The 17,840-nt window shown below is 44.7% G+C and overlaps 1 protein-coding gene across 1 annotated transcript; it reads right to left on the bottom strand.

The window, feature by feature from the left end:
• Positions 1–2,635: 2,635 nt before the first annotated feature.
• Positions 2,636–3,947, bottom strand: snrpd2 (small nuclear ribonucleoprotein D2 polypeptide). The gene is made up of 3 exons (XM_055895458.1): positions 3,805–3,947; positions 3,241–3,420; positions 2,636–3,064 (listed from the first exon to the last, which is right to left on the bottom strand). Coding segments are annotated over exons 1-3 (357 nt in total). The 5' UTR covers positions 3,807–3,947; the 3' UTR covers positions 2,636–2,889.
• Between the last annotated feature and the right edge of the window lie 13,893 nt (positions 3,948–17,840).

Raw genomic sequence — 17,840 nt, 5'->3', positions numbered from 1 at the left:
CAAAAGAACATGTGTGATGCAGTACCATGAGTAATAATGAAGTAGCTATGGGAATAGAGAAGCACAACAATAGTTATAATCATCTATAAGAGGACTCGCCTCAATGGAAAATATGGAATAGGAATCAACACATAAGACTGAATGAGATCTAGGCTAAGATGCATATAGGTGACAGTGAGATTCCCATCTTGCTTCTGACTGCTCTGCAAACGTGTTTAAATTCCAAAGCACATTCAATTAAACTTAAATGAAAATGGCATCAACTTCACAACATTCAAGATGGGAAAAGCAAACAAATAGCTTCCAGAAAATTACCTGGTTATTTTTGGGAAAAGGAAGTATTGGCAAAATTCCTCAATGTTCATGTATCATGTCCCTCCTCCTCTGGGACTCAAGTTTAGAGGATGTCAATCAATAAGACATAATGAGATTTATGTATAACTAACTGTGCTGCTCTTTATGCCCAGCAGGGAATACTTTGTGACCTTTGAACAAACCTAAAGAGCCATGCACAGTCTTAATTCAGACAACAGATGATTTAAGAGTCCTGCAAATTGAGAATGATTGTGCTCTTGCACATACATTGCATTCGGAAAGTATTCAGACCCCTTGACTTTTTCCACACTTTGTTACGTTACAGCCTTGTTCTAAAATGGATTAAAGAAAAAACAAATCCTCAACACACACACACACAATACCCCTTAATGACAAAGTGAAAAAAGGTTTTGACATTTTTGCAAATGTATTCAAAATAAAACAGAAATACCTTATTTACTTAAGTATTCAGACCCTTTGCTATGAGACTCGAAATTGAGCTCAGATGCATCCGGTTTCCATTGATTACAGAGCAAAAACCAAGCCATGAGGTCGAAGTAATTGTCCATCCTTGAGATGTTTTTACAATTTGATTACACTCCACCTGTGGTAAAATTAAATTGATTAGACATGATTTGGAAAGGCACACACCGGTCCCACAGCTGACAGTGCAAAGTCAGAGCAAAAACCAAGACATGAGGTCGAAGTAATTGTCCATAGAGCTCCGAGACAGAAAACTAGCTCTGTGGAAGGGTACCAAACATTTCTGCAGCATTTAAGATCTTAAATGGAAGAAGTTTGGAACCACTAAGACTCTTCCTAGAGCTGGCCGCCCGGCCAAACTGAGCAATCGGGGGAGAAGGGCCTTTGTCAGGGAGGTGACCAAGTACCCGATGGTCACTCTGACAGTGCTCCAGAGGTCCTCTGTGGAGATGAGAGAACCTTCCAGAAGGACAACCATCTCTGCAGCACTCCACTAATCAGTCCTTTATGGTAGAGTGGCCAGACAGAAGCCACCCCTCAGTAAAAGGCACATGACAGCCCACTTGGAGTTTGCCAAAAGGCACCTAAAGGACTCTCAGGCCATGAGAAACAAGATTCTCTGGTCTGATGAAACCAAGATTGAACTCTTTGTACTGAATGACAAGCGTCACGTCTGGAGGAAATCTGGCACCATCCCACCGGTGAAGCATGGTGGTGGCAGCATCATGCTGTGGGGATGTTTTTCAGCGGCAGGGACTGGGAGACTAGTCAGAATCGAGGGAAAGATTAACAGAGCAAAGTACAGAGAGATCCTTCATGAAAACCTGCTCCAGAGTGCTCAGGACCTCAGACTGGGGCGAAGTTTCACCTCCCAACAGCACAACGACCTTTAGCACACAGCCAAGACAATGCAGGAGTGGCTTTGGGACAAGTCTCTGAATGTCCTTGAGTGGCCCTGCCAGAATCCGGACTTGAACCCGATCAAACATCTCTGGAGAGACCTGAAAATAGCTGTATAGCGCCGCTCCCCAGCCAACCTGACAGAGCTTGAGAGGATCTGCAGAGAAGAATGGGAGAAACTCCCGAAATACAGGTGTACCAAGGTTGTAGCGTTATACCCAAGAAGACTCAAGGCTGTAATCACTGCCAAAGGTGCTTCAACAAAGTACTGAGTATAGGGTCTGAGGGTCTGTAAATGTGGTTTTTTCTTTCTTTTTAATAAACTTGCAAAATGTCTAAACATGTTTTTGCTTTGTAATTATGGGGTATTGTGTGGAGATTGAAGGGGGGGGGGGGTAGGGCTCTGACGTAACAAAATCAAGGGGTCTGAATACTTTCCGAATGCACTGTACTGTGTGCCACTTACTGGCAAATAACCTTGGGACGGGCACTCAAGCCCCAAGTTAACCGCACTGGATTAAGTGCCAACTGTTTGAGAAGAAATAAATATGCTATTGAGACAATTAGCTTACAAAGTGGTCAGGATGGGGTGAGTCGCAGCGAAGGGACAAGATGATACGGAAAACGCAGAGCAGGGTGTGAAGTGACAGTCAGCACATCTGGTCTCATCTATAATGCATGGTTCTTTAAACGGCAGTTTGTCACATATTGAGCGCTGCCACCTGAAATCAACACTGACACCCAAGCTTCTGCCTGGGGAAACAAGCTAGAGGAGAGTGAGGATGGAGAGGAGGAGGAGAGAAAGAGAGAAGTCAAGAGTCAGAGTTCTGTTCATCCCAACATACCCCTTGCTTTCGAGCCTGAAACTATTTGAGATACAGTAGAGAATACATCTGGCTATGTTCTAAGAGTGTGTACACGTATTCACAACACTGAATACCATACTTCTCGTCTTTTATTATTAAAATGAAAAACTAAATTAGCGCCCGAAACAAAATAGAACGGCAGGAATGATCTTAATCAGCAATCCAAAGTGTGAACTTGGTATCATTTTCTCACATTAAATTCTAAACACACAGCTCAGATTCCTCTCTGTTCCAAAACAAAACATTATTTTCACATAATGACAGCCCATCCACTGCCTGCCATCGTCTCTTTGACAAAGACAGGTGAAGTGGGCAAATGAAGAATCTATTTCCCTGTGATGAGGGGGTTTCTCAGCACCACGATCACGGAGTCTCCTCTCAGGAACATCTTGGAGATGTAACGGTCCTTGTTTACTGGTTTGGACTTCTTCTTGCCCTTGCCACTCTTGGGCACTTCTGTCCACATCTCCTTCACATTCTCCAGGACCATGTTGCAGTGTCTGCATTGAGAGGGGAATACAAATGTATACAGTTAACCAAAAAGCATTAAGAATCAAGTCTTTAGGGGGATATGGGTAACATGTGATAACAAAATCTTGTGTCTGTATTTGTTGGACATTTGTGATTAACCATATAACTCCAATTTATGACTTCCCAACGACAGTGGCCTAAATACCTGTCAAATGCCTTGACACGGCCAAGCAGCTTCTTGTTGTTTCGGCAGTTGACGAGGACCTGTGTGTTGTTTTTGACAGACTGGGTGAGCACAGACAGGGGCCCAGTATTAAACTCTTCCTCCTCGCGTTTCTGGAGCTCCTCAGGAGTCATCTCCGACTTGGGTTTACTTAACAGGCTCCTGGAAGGATTATTGAGGATACCTATTGTTAACAGAGCTCAACTCCAGGCAATTCAAACATTGTTGATCGAGATGATGATGATTGAGACTTGACAAAACTAACGTTAATTCAGACCAACAGTTAGCTGCTAACAAAGTGGAAAACTGTTTTACATGAAGTGGCCAAAGGCAATATGTATTAGCTTGCTGGCTGATAAGTTCCTAGGTTTATTATGGTTAGCTAGCTACAGTAGTTACTATCGCTAGTAACGGTAGGTCATCATGACTGGCTATTGTTAACCAGCAAGCCAGTTAGCCAAATTTAGCCACACTTCTTTCCACAGTGATGAGTCTCTGTTTAACTGTAAATAAACCATGCACACATTGGTCATTTAAAGTACTTACATATTTTCTTCAGCGAATGGCGACTTTAGCAGGAAACCAAGCTAGTAAATATGTTAGCTTTTTGCCAGCTTCTTAAATCTCTCCAACGCCACACTCGTGTGTTCTCTGTACAACAACTTCTTCTTCTTTGGTTTAAGGGCAGTTGGCATTCAATTATGTTGTATTACCGCCACCTACTAGACTGGAGTATAACTCCCTTATTCTTTGCTTGAAAAATGAATCAACATATACCCTACCATCTAACCCTACACTCACCAAAAACCCACCACCCTACTCCACTATTTAATCTATCAAGTCCTACCTCAGGCCAAAAGCCTTAAAAGACAGGACACCACCACACAACACACCTTGTAACTCTCACATCAAGTCTCTGTACACCCAAATTTCGCAGTGCAGCTGCCACTACAACCTACATTTTCTGTGACTTACGTTCTATCCCTGCAGTACAGTTGATAGCCATTGCTATAAATGCAAAGAATCCAATCTTACTAAAACATATATCACTTGTTGGCCTATCCCTCTGTACTGGGTCCTATGGGCCCTAGTTTTGTCGCACCAGTCATGTTGTCAGGTGCCACAAAAGGGGACTTAGGAAAATTGCAATTGGCTGAGAACAGGGCAGCACTGCTGGTCCTTGGATAGAGAGCTAATATTAATAATATGCATGTCAGTCTCTCCTGGCTCAAAGTGGAGGAGAGATTGATTTCATCGCTACTTATATTGACGTGTTGAATGCACTGAGCTGTCTGTTTGAACTACTGGAGCACAGCTCGTACACCTATTCATACCCCACAAGACATGCAACAAGAGGTCTCTTCACAATCTCCAAGTCCAGAACAGACTATTGGAGGTGCACAATACTACATAGAGCCATGACTACATGGAACTCTATTCCACATCAAGTAACTGATGCTAGCAGTAAAATTTGATTTTAAAAAAGAGATTAAAAAACACATCTTATGGAACAGCAGGGACTGTGAAGCAACACAAACATAGGCACATACACATGCATACACACAATAACATACACACTATATACACACGTACACATGGATTTAGTACTGTAGATATGTGGTAGTGGTGGAGCGGGGGGGGGGGGGGGGGCACACAAGGTGTTGGGAAATCTGTGAATGTATTGTACTGTTTTTTGCTGGACCCCAGGAAGAGCTGCCAAGGCAGCAGCTAATGGGGGTCCATAATAATTACAAAAATACAAATACTGGTACAGATCCTCTACTCACACCACTCCTTTCAGGAACCCTCCCCTTTGACTCATCTTTCTCTGTCTTCGTCACTGCCTCAGCATACGACAACTTCTGCACTACTCGAACCCTGGAAACCTCAACTTGCCTCTCTTAGTCATAATGAATTTTACAAAATACTTCCTAAGGACCCTACTAATCAATCAAGTCTCTGATCCACGATACATTGTGTACATTTTTGAACAAAGGGGAAATTACAAAGATAGAATATGAGAATATGAAAATTGACTACCCAACCACACTTGTCATATACGCTTTCCCCAAAATTCACACAAGCATGACACCCTCTATACCAGGCAGTGGTGTAAAGTACTTAAGTAAAAATACTTAAGTAGTTTTGGGGGGTATCTGTACTTTACTTTACTATTTATATTTTGCAACTTTTACTTTTACTTCACTACATTCCTAAAGAAAATAATGTACATTTTACTCCCTACATTTTCCATGACATCCAAAAGTACTCGTTACATTTTGAATGCTTAGCAGGACAGGAAAATTGTCCAATTCACACACTTATCAAGAGAACATCCCTGGTCATCCCTACTGCCTCTGATTGGGTGGACTTACTAAACACAAATGTATCTTTTGTAAATTATGTCTGAGTGTTGGGGTGTGCCCTTGGCTATCTGTACATTTTAAAAACAAAAAAATGTTGCTCTCTGCTTTGCTTAATATAAGTAATTTGAAATTATTTATATTTTTTCTTTTGATACTTAAGTATATCTAGAACCAAAAACTTTTAGACTTTTACTCAAGTGGTAAAAGGGTGACTTCCACTTTTACTTGAGCAACTTTCCATTAAGGTATCTATACTTTTACTCAAGTATGACATTTGGGTACTTTTTCCACCACTGATACCAGGCAGGCCCATTGTGAGTAGTAACAGATCTCTGACAGAGAATATCTTTACCTTTAAAGACAATTTTGTGAAACCGTGGGCAATCTCTCTCCCCATGTATTTTTTGTAACCTTTATTTAACTAGGCAAGTCAGTTAAGAACAAATTCTTATTTACAATGATGGCCTACCCCGGCCCAACCCAGAACAACTGTGCGCCGCCCAATCACAGCCAGATGTGATACAACCTGGATTTGAACCAGGGACTGTAGTGACACCTCTTGCACTGAGATGCAGTGCCTGAGACTGCTGCGCCACTCGGGAGCCCCTATACCCCTGCCTCGAATAAATTGGAATCTGTGGATCATATATCTGAAAATTCTATTATGTATACTTTTGATGTTACCAGTCTATATACTAACATCCCCCATCAGTGCGGCCTAGAGGCCTTCAAGCTCTACGTCAATGAACATCCCCCTAATGCTCTTCCCAGCACCAATTACTGTGGACTTGGCTGAACTGTACTAACTTGGCTGATCTTGTACTAACCTCCAACAATTTTCTCTTCAAAGGATACTTTTTCTTCCACACCAAAGGGACAAAGATGGGGAGTACTATGGCTCCTAATTATGCTCACCTATATCTAGGAATGTCTGAAAAACATGTGGTGCTGAATGCAGACCTTAACCCCTTTCTCTCCAATATTCTCCTCATTTGGAGATATGTGGATGATGTTTTTGTGATCTATACAGGGATGCCTACCATGCCTATCTAAACTATGAATGAGCACCTTCGTTTCATCATTAACTAGTTTTCTTGATGTGATGGTTATTAAAGACTAAACCTCCCTCTACAGATCCCTATAGGAAACGTACAGACAGGAACAACCTCCTTAGAGGTGGCAGCTTTCATCCACATACACTTATTAAAAGTCTCGCTGTCAATTCAGCCGCATCAGAAGTATATGCAGCTCTGATGCTTCCTACCAGAAACAGACCACGGACCTCACACAAAGGTTTAAGAAAAGGGGGTACAAAGACAATTGGGTGAAACATGCCCAAGTTAAAGAAAAATCAGAACATGTCCCCTCATGCTTCACACAAAACTCACCATTGAGGAAGGCATTTAAGGATATTATCAGGAAGCACTAGTACAATTGAAACCCATCATTAAATATCCCTCACGTATAGTCTCTAAAAGACCCCCAAACGCGAGGACAAGATTTTGAAGGGTAATTACAAATGTGGCCAATGTGCAGTTTCACCTACAAATTACCCACCCCCGCAAAGAACAAATATTTAAGATCAATGGCCTGATTACCTGCATATTCCACCATTGTTGTTTACATGTTGAAATGTCCTTCTGGTCTGTCTTACATAGGGAAAACCGGTAGAAGCCTTAAGACCCGGATCAGTGAGTACCGCAGCAATATATGGACAGGTGAGACTATCCTATAGACTGCTATTCCTTCTGTACAAGCTGGACATCCTATTAGTTCACTGAGATACATTGGAATAGAAATTGTCAAGATGTCATGCAGGGGAGGGGAGATTGAGAGGGAACTTCTTCAAAGGGAATCTTTCTGGATCCACAGGCTCAACACACTCTCCTCTTGGCCTTTACGAGGAGTTTGAGTTAAAAACGTTTTTATAGTTTTAAAATGTCCAAATTATTGTGTTTTTATCCAAATTGAATATTGTGTGATATACAGTTGAAGTCGGAAGTGTAAATACACTTAGGTTGGAGTCCTTAAAACTTGTTTTTCAATCACTCCACAAATTTCTTGTTATTAACAAACTATAGTTTTGGAAAAACGGTTAGGACATCTTCTTTGTGCATGACACAAGTAATTTTTCCAACAATTGTTTACAGACAGATTATTTCACTTATAATTCACTGTATAACAATTCCAGTTGGTCAGAAGTTTACATACACTAAGTTGACTGTACCTTTAAACAGCTTGGAAAATTCCAGAAAGAAAATGATGTCATGGCTTTAGAAGCTTCTGATATGCTAACTGACACCATTTGAGTCAATTGGAGGTGTACCTGTGGATGTATTTCAAGGCCTACCTTCAAACTCAGTGCCTCTTTGCTTGACATCATGGGAAAATCAAAAGAAATCAGCTAAGGCCTCAGAAAAACAATTGTAGACCACCACAAGTCTGGTTCATCCTTGGGAGAAATTTCCAAACGCCTGAAGGTACCACGTTCATCTGTACAAACAATAGTACGCAAGTATAAACCCCATGGGACCACGTAGTCATCATACACCTCAAGAAGGAGACGCGTTTTGTCTCCTAGAGATGAACGTAGTTTGGTGCAAAAAGTGTAAATCAATCCCGGAACAACAGCAAAGGACCTTGTGAAGATGCTGAGGGAAACAGGTACAAAAGTATTCATATTGACAGTAAAACGAGTCCTATGTCGACATAACCTGAAAGGCCGCTCGGCAAGGAAGAAGCCACTGCTCCAAAACCGTCATAAAAAAGCCAGACTACGGTTTGCAACTGCACATGGGGACAAAGATCGTACTTTTTGGAGAAATGTCCTCTGGCCTGATGAAACAAAAATAGAACTGTTTGGCCAAAATGACCATTGTTATGTTTGGAGGAAAAAGGGGGAGGCTTGCAAGCCAATGAACACCATCCAAACTGTGAAGCACGGGGTGGCAGCATCATGTTGTGGGGGTGCTTTGCTGCAGGAGGGACTGGTGCACTTCACAAAATAGATGACATCATGAGGATGGACAATTATGGGGATATATTGAAGCAACATGTCAAGACATCAATCAGGAATTTATAGCTTGGTCGCAAATGGGTCTTCCAAATGGACAATGACACCAAGCATACTTCCAGAGTTGTGGCAAAATGTCTTAAGGACAACAAAGTCAAGGTATTGGAGTGGCCATCACAAAGCCCTGACCTCAATCCCATAGAAAATTTGTGGGCAGAATAAAAAACTGTGTGCGAGCAAGGAGACCTACAAACCTGATTCAGTTCCACCAGCTCTGTCAGGAGGAATGGGTCAAAATTCACCAAACTTATTGTGGGAAGCTTGTGGAAGGCTACCCGAAATGTTTGACCCAAGTTAAACAATTTCAAGGCAATTCTACCAAATACTAATTGAGTGTATGTAAACTTCTGACCCACTGTGAATGTGATGATATAAATAAAAGCTGAAATAAATAATGCTCTCTACTATTATTCTGACATTTCACATTCTTAAAATAAAGTAGTGATCCTAACTGACATAAGGCAGGGAATTTTTACAAAGATTAAATGTCAGAAATTGTGAAAAACTGAGTTTAAACGTATTTGGCTAAGGTGAATGTAAACTTCCGACTTCAACTGTATACAGTATTACTGTACAGTCGTGGCCAAAAGTTTTGAGAATGACAAAACATTTTATTTTCACAAAGTCTGCTGCCTCAGTTTGTATGATGGCAATTTGCATATACTCCAGAATGTTATGAAGGGTGATCAGATGAATTGCAATTAATTGCAAAGTCCCTCTTTGCCATGCAAATGAACAGAATCCCCCAAAAACATTTCCACTGCATTTCAGCCCTGCCAAAAAAGGACCAGCTGACATCATGTCAGTGATTCTCTTGTTAACACAGGTTTGAGTGTTGACGAGGACAAGGCTGGAGATCACTCTGTCAAGCTGATTGAGTTCGAATAACAGACTGGAAGCTTCAAAATGAGGGTGGTGCTTGGACTCAATGTTCTTCCTCTGTCAACCATGGTTACTTGCAAGGAAACACGTGCCGTCATCATTGCTTTGCACAAAAAGGGCTTCACAGGCAAGGATATTGCTGCCAGTAAGATTGCACCTAAATCAACCATTTATCGGATCATCAAGAACTTCAAGGAGAGCGGTTCAATTGTTGTGAAGAAGGCTTCAGGGGGCCCAAGAAAGTCCAGCAAGCGCCAGGACGTCTCCTAAAGTTGATTAATCTGCTGGATCGGGGCACCACAAGTACAGAGCTTGCTCAGGAATGGCAGCAGGTAGGTGTGAGTGCATCTGCACGCACAGTGAGGCGAAGACTTTTGGAGGATGGCCTGGTGTCAAGAAGGGCAGCAAAGAAGCCACTTCTCTCCAGGAAAAAGATCAGGGACAGACTGATATTCTGCTAAAGGTACAGGGATTGGACTGCTGAGGACTGGGGCAAAGTCATTTTATCAGATGACTCCCCTTTCCGATTGTTTGGGCATCCGGAAAAAAGCTTGGCCCGGAGAAGACAAGGTGAGCGCTACCATCAGTCCTGTGTCATGCCAACAGTAAAGCATCCTGAGACCATTCATGTGTGGGGTTGCTTCTCAGCCAAGGGAGTGGGCTCACTCACAATTTTGCCTAAGAACACAGCCATGAATAAAGAATGGTACCAACACATCCCCCGAGAGCAACTTCTCCCAACCATCCAGGAACAGTTTGGTGACGAATAATTGCTTTTCCAGCATGATGGAGCACCTTGCCATAAGGCAAAAGTGATAACTAAAACATTGATATTTTGGGTCCATGGCCGGGAAACTCACCAGACCTTAATCCCATTGAGAGTTTGTGGTCAATCCTCAAGAGGCGGGTGGACAAACAAAAACCCACAAATTCTGATAAACTCCAAGCATTGATTATGCAAGAATGGGCTGTCATCAGTCAGGATGTGGCCGAGAAGTTAATTGACGGCATGCCAGGGTGGATTGCAGAGGTCTTGAAAAAGAAGGGTCAACACTGCAAATATTGACTCTTTGCATCAACTTCATGTAATTGTCATTAAAAGCCTTTGAAAACTTGTGAAATGCTTGTAATTACACTTCAGTATTCCATAGTAACATCTGACAAACATATCTAAAGACACTGAAGCAGCAAAATTTATTCGAAATGAATGTGTCATTCTCAAAACTTTTGGCCACGACTGTACATATTGATCACATTCCTTGTGTATGATCATAAAATTTGATACATTGAATGTTAATATTGTGGAACTGTTATATATTTTTACCTCCTGTTTCAGAAAGTGATGTCACTGAGTACTACCCCTATATACAGTGCATTCAGAAAGTATTCAGACCCCTTGACTTTTTCCACACTTTTTATACATCTTCAGCAATCTACACACAATACCCCATGATGACAAAGTGAAAAAGGTTTTTATGATTTGTAGCAAATGTATTAAAAATTAAAAACATAAATATTTACATAACTATTCAGACCCTTTGCTATTAGACTCGAAATTGAGCTCAGGTGCACCCTGTTTCCATTGACCATCCTTGACATGTTTCTACAACTTGATTGGAGTCCACCTGTGGTAAATTCAATTGATTGGACATTTGGAAAGGCACACATGTCTATATAAGGTCCCACAGTTGACAGTGCATGTCAGAACAAAAACCACACTCTCAGGTCAAAGGAATTGTCCGTAGAGCTCCGAGAGAGGATTGTGTTGAGGAATCTGATGGTCACTCTGACAGAGCTCTAGAGTTCCTCTGTGGAGATTGGAGAACCTTCCAGAAGGACAACCATCTCTGCAGCACTCCACCAATCAGGCCTTTATGGTAGAGTGGCCAGACAGAAGCCACTCCTCAGTAAAAGGCACATGACAGCCCGCTTGGAGTTTGCCAAAAGGCACCTAAAGACTCAGACCATGAGGAACAAGATTCTCTGGTCTGATGAAACCAAGATTTAACTCTTTGGCCTGAATGCCAAGCACCACACCTGGAGGAAACCTGGCACCATCCCTCCAGTGAAGCATGGTAGTGGCAGCCTCATGATGTGGGGATGTTTTTCAGCGGCAAAGATGAACGGAGCAAAGTTCAGAAAGATCCTTGATGAAAACCTGTTCCAGAGCACTCTGGACCTCAGACTGGGGAAAAGGTTCACCTTCCAACAGAACAACGACCCAAGTTACTATGGCAGACCAGCGGGTTTGGTCAAGATGTTTACACAGATCAGACACAGACAGAGTTGGATTAGCTCGGTTTCAAGGATGTTTATTTAAATAACAAGCAAAAAGAAAATAATAGGTCTCCCCCAGGAAACGCTCTCTGGGATACCGTCTTCTGGGCTCCGGGTCTTGCTGCATCCTGTGGGGAACAAAACTGACCTCCCTCCATTATCCCTGGGACAGAGCACGACTATAGAGGAGTAACCTCTCTTCCCCCAGTCCCCTCTCTGTGTGCTGCCCTTTTGGCAGCTTTATGGGACTCGTCCAGCTGGTGAGCAATCATTCCCTTGGTTACTCACCAACCACAATCAGCCCCAATTAGTCCTGACCGGAGAGCCTGTCAAGACCTGGCACGTCCAGCAGAAGGAGCCATCGTCTCATGATGTAGACTGCATCTGTCACCAGGCCTCGGCGAGTCTTCCCCTAATGGCTGACCTACTGTACACCACCCTACCCCCCTTTTTTGCTCTGTCGGGGAGGGGGTTGTCGTCAGTGCAACGTATGTCTCCCTTCTTGATAGGGCATCCGCTTTTCCATGCTTCACCCCTAACCTGTGCATAACAGAAAAAGAGAAGCGTTGAAGGGACAAGAACTATCTGGTGACCCGATCGTTTGTGTTCCTTCCCATGGTCATCCAGACCAGGGGAGCATGGTCGGTGACCAGGGTGAAGTGGGTACCCAACAGGTAATACTTGAGTGTCTAGCGCCAACTTCACCGCTAGGCACTCTTTCTCAACAATAGAGTACTTTTTCTCTCAGGGTATCAGCTTATGTACATGATGGGGTGCTCCTCCCCATCGTGTACCTGGGACAGGACGGCCCCTAGTCCCATGTCACATGCGTCTGTCTGGACCAACATCGGCACTTGGAAATCGACATTACGAGAATTGGATGGGAGCACAGTGCTTCCTTCAGACGCCTGAATGTCGCTTCGATCTTGCCTGTCCTTTCGCTCTAACCAGGCGGGCCCTGGTTGCCAACGGTACGTTCCAATATCCTTTGGTCAGGTCAAGGGTGCTGATGTACCGGGCCTTTCCCAATCGGTCGATGAGCTCGTCTACCCTCGGCATGGGGTAGGTGTCGAACAAGCTGATGTTGTTCACACCCTGAAAATCATTACAGAAGCGCAGGCTACCGTCCGGTTTGGGCACCAACACGATGGGGCTGCACCATGCCCTGTGGAACTCTTCGACAACCCCCATCCTCAGCATAGCCTCCACTTCCTGCTTCACGGTCTTCCTTCGGGCCTCAGGAATCCGATATGGCCTCTTTCATACCGTTTCCCCGGTCAGGGTACGGACGTAGTGTTCCATGAGAGTTGTGCAGCCCGGCTTCTCGGAGGACACCGCCGTGTTCCGATCAACGAGCTCCCTGAGCGCTTGCTTCTGGGCCGGGTCGAGGACCTCATTGTTTTGGACCACCACTGGTACCATTGGCTTCCTGGGTCCCGACCATAACACGGCCAAGGCTGTTCTCCCATGCCATTTCTTCAACAGGTTCACGTGGTAAATCTGTTGGGGTTTCCGTTTCCCCGGCTGCCGTACCCGGTAATTTACGGGTCCCAGCTTCTCTATCACCTCGTATGGCCCGTGCCATGTTGCAAGGAACTTACTTTCGGCCGTGGGGATTAAAACCAACACCTTGTTTCCACCTGGAATTCTCAGGGCTGGGTTCCACGATTGTAGACCTGGGCTTGGGCGCGTTGTGCCTTCTCCATATGCTCCCTTACCACTGGCCATGTGGCTGTCATCCGCTCCCTCATCGTCTCTACGAGCTTTACCACGTTGCGTAAGGGGGTAGGTTGGGCTTCCCACACCTCCTTGGTGAGGTCCAGTAGGCCGCATGGCCTCCTCCCATATAGGAGTTCGAAAGAGGAAAAACCAGAGGAGGTAGTAGCTGGTCCCAGTTCTTCCCGTCCTGCTCGATAACCTTCCGCAGCATTTGTTTGAGCGTTTTTTGAACCGCTCAACGAGCCCATCCATCTGTGGGTGGAAGACGGAGGTCCGGATCTGCTTGATCTGCAGGAGAGCACACAAATCTTTCATTAGGCGGGACATAAATTCAGTACCTTGGTCTGTCAGGATCTTGTTCGGGATGCCCACCCGGCTAAAGAGGTGGAACAGCTCCTGGGAAATTCCCTTGGATACCGCCACCTGTAGTGGAATGTTCTCGGGATGGCATAATCTATCATTACCAGAATGTACCAGTGTCCTCATGCTGTTTTTACCAGTGTTCCCACTATGTCCATGGCGATGCGTTCAAAGGGCACCCCGATTATCGGTAGGGGGACCAGTGGGTTTCGGAAGTGTGCTTTTGGGGCAGTAATTTGACACTCCGGGCAGCTACGACAATAGTCTTCCACGGCTCTCCTCATCCTAGGCCAGTGGAACAATCCGTTCCTGGGTCTTCTCCATTCCCAAGTGCGCCCCCAACAGGTGAGTGTGGGCCAGCTGAAGAACGGTTCCCACATATCATCGGGGCAGCATCAGTACCTCTCGAAGTTCCCCCTGTTGGCGCAACACCTGATACCAAAGGTTATTCTTGATTTGGAAATGGGGGTATTGCCAGTCACTCACCCCCGGAAGTAGCCGTCCATCCACCACTATTACTTGGGCTGCGGTGGCTTTCAAGTTTGGATCCTCCCACTGGGCAGTCCTGAATTGTCACCTCAGTTGGCCCCCAGCGGGTGTCTCGACTGGTCCCTTGAAATCGAGGAGGGGGAGGATGGGCTCTTCCTCCAGTGGTTCACCAGGGGGGTCGGGTTCTGACGCCCCCTCCGACTTCGACTCCGGACCCGTAGATACAGGTTTGTCAACCACTTGCTTCCGGGCCGTCGTCTTCAGCCGGCTCGTACCTTTTTCCTCAGCTTGCCCCTCCAGATCAAATCAAAAAGTTTATTTGTCACGTGCGCTGAATACAACAGGTGTAGACTTTACAGTGAAATGCTTACTTACAGGCTCTAACCAATAGTGCAAAAAAGGTATTAGGTGAACAATAGGTAGGTAAAGAAATAAAACAACAGTAAAAAGACAGGCTATATACAGTAGCGAGGCTATAAAAGTAGTGAGGCTACATACAGACACCAGTTAGTCAGGCTGATTGAGGTAGTATGTACATGTATATATGGTTAAAGTGACTATGCATATATGATGAACAGAGAGTAGCAGTAGCGTAAAAGAGGGGTTGGCGGGTGGTGGGTGGGACACAATGCATTTAGCCCGGTTAGCCACTGTGCAGGAGGACTGGTAGGTCGGCACAATTGAGGTAGTATGTACATGAATGTATAGTTAAAGTGACTTTGCATATATGATAAACAGAGAGTAGCCACAGTGTAAAAAGAGGGGTTGGGGGGGAACATAATGCAAATAGTCCGGATAGCCATTTGATTACCTGTTCAGGAGTCTTATGACTTGTGGGTAAAACCTGTTGAGAAGCTTTTTTGTCCTAGACTTTGAACTCCGGTACCACTTGCCATATGGTAGTAGAGAGAACACTCTATGACTGGGGTGGCTGGGGTCTTTGACAATTTTTAGGGCCTTCCACTGACACCGCCTGGTGTAGAGATCCTGGATGGCAGGCAGCTTAGCCCCAGTGATGTACTGGGCCGTACACACTACCCTCTGTAGTGCCTTGCGGTCAGAGGCCGAGCAGTTGCCGTACCAGGCAGTGATGCAACCAGTCAGGATGCTCTTGATGTTGCAGCTGTAGAACCTTTTGAGGATCTCAGGACCCAAGCCAAATCTTTTTAGTTTCCTGAAGGGGAACAGGCTTTGTCGTGCCCTCTTCATGACTGTCTTGGTGTGTTTGAAACATTCTAGTTTGTTGTTGATGTGGACACCAAGGAACTTGAAGCTCTCAACCTGCTCCACTACAGCCCCGTCGATGAGAATGGGGGCATGCTCGGTCCTCCTTTTCCTGTAGTCCACAATAATCTCCTTTGTCTTGGTTACGTTGAGGGATAGGTTGCTATTCTGGCACCACCCGGCCAGGTCTCTGACTTCCTCCCTATAGGCTGTCTCGTCGTTGTCGGTGATCAGGCCTACCACTGTCACGACTTCCGCCGAAGTTGTTCCCTCTCCTTGCTCGGGCGGTGTTCGGCGGTCGACGTCACCGACCTTCTAGCCATCGCTGATCCATTTTTCATTTTCCATTGATTTTGTCTTGTCTCACATCACACCTGGTTTCAATCCCATCATTACGTGTTGTGTATTTAACCCTCTGTTTTACCTCATGTCTTTGTCGGTGATTGTTCGTTGTATGTATTGGTGCTAAGTATAAGTCGCTCTGGATAAGAGCGTCTGCTAAATGACTAAAATGTAAAATGTAAATGTAAGTATGTTATGGTGTGCGGCGGGTTTTGTACCCACTTTCTTTATTTTGTATATGTTGGTTTTCAGAGTTTGTAAGCATTTATTAAATAACTCCGTTTATACCAAGTTCGTTCTCCTGCGCCTGGCTTCCCTGCCACCAGCACGCACCCCATTACAGACACGGACAATTGGATTAGCCGGGTTCGAGGATGTTTATTTAAATAACAAACAAAAAGTAAAGAATAGGTCTCCCCCAGGAAACACTCTCAGGGATACCATCTTCTGGGCTTGCTGTATCCTGCGGGGAACAAAACTGAGCTCCCTCCGTTATCCCTGGGACTGAGCACGACTATACGTGAGCAACCTCTCTTCCCCCAGTCCCCTCTCCGTGGGCTGCCCTTCTGGCTGCTTTATGGGACTCGTCCAGCCCCTTGATTTTTGGCAGTGATTACAGCCTCGAGTCTTCTTACCTGCCTACCCACTACTTACCTAACTAGCACCACCTGGTGCGCTAACCAAAATACAGGGGGTGGTCCGCCCAGGTCTTACCTAGTGTGCCTAGACAGTGAATATACTACGGGTATATGTATGCCCGCGGGCCTCTTGCCAAAGCACTCCCTAGGTGCCTTCCCCTTCCCCGCTGGGAACAAATGAAACAGAATATTATAAACAATTTCACAAACACACTGAGAAACACAGGACATCAAATAGGCTCTGACTGAGCAATAAACTCACACAGAACATACCAACGCTGCTCCCATCAATAACTAACATAGTACATACCAACTGCATGTCTCACTATCAGCAACAACCAACACAATATGACCCTCAGCCATCAGCCTCCTCTCTCAGCCATCAGCCTCCTCTCTCAGCAATCATCTCTCAGCAATGATCTCCCTCTCTCTGCATTATTTTTCTCCTGAACAGAACACTGGCTTTTATATAGCTTCAGAAGGAGTCCAATCGGATACAGCTGTAACTTGACGAGGGGGCGTGGTCAGCTCCAATCATCAATGGGGCTGACCAATCAGCTGCTTGGGGAGAATTCAGGAAGCCATCTCCTGAAACACACATACTCAAATACACAAACTACAACACAGAAACTGGGGAATGTAACAAATCTCAAGATGATTTTAGAAGAAACTATTATTTGAGAGATAAAGAATATGTAATTTGATACTTAGGACACACAGCAGATTCCCTAAAAACATGGCACTTCGATACAGCTACGACCGGAAGTTACTTTTCCGTAGCAGGTTAGGAGAATTAGATTAAGGACAGGAAAAGTGTTAAGGTTAGCGAAAATGCTCTCCTAACCTGCTATGAAAAGTCCCTTCCCATCGTAGCTGTATCGTAGTGGCATGTTTTTAGGTCCCGGACACATTGAGCTTTAAGCTACATATCAGTGCCCACTGCAAATATTGGCAGACACAGACCCACATGTAACTCTGTTGTAGACAGAGATGAGAGTGAACGCATGTGAGAGACAGAGATGTACATTATCTGCACAGTACTGAGACATTGGGAGATTGGCTTACTGGCGAGAGACAGGCAGGCGCCTGGGGGGGAGATACATCCACCAACCTTATTTCACAGGGTGGCGACTTTACCTTGGGAGGGCACATGCTAGGGGATAATCACACCCACAGTGTGCTGATTTGGGAGGCCCAAGTTTGGGATTGATT

This window comes from Salvelinus fontinalis, chromosome 33 (assembly GCF_029448725.1).
Source record: "Salvelinus fontinalis isolate EN_2023a chromosome 33, ASM2944872v1, whole genome shotgun sequence".
Classification (NCBI taxonomy): domain Eukaryota; kingdom Metazoa; phylum Chordata; class Actinopteri; order Salmoniformes; family Salmonidae; genus Salvelinus; species Salvelinus fontinalis.
Note: the sequence above shows the minus strand (reverse complement) of the source record. Positions and strands in the feature narration are given on the sequence as shown.

Bases quoted from the DNA above. Each gene is read 5' to 3' on its own strand.
- snrpd2 (XM_055895458.1), bottom strand. The intron at 3,065-3,240 runs GTATTTAGGCCA...CTCTCAATGCAG, and splicing joins CGTGTCAAGGCATTTGACAG to ACACTGCAACATGGTCCTGG.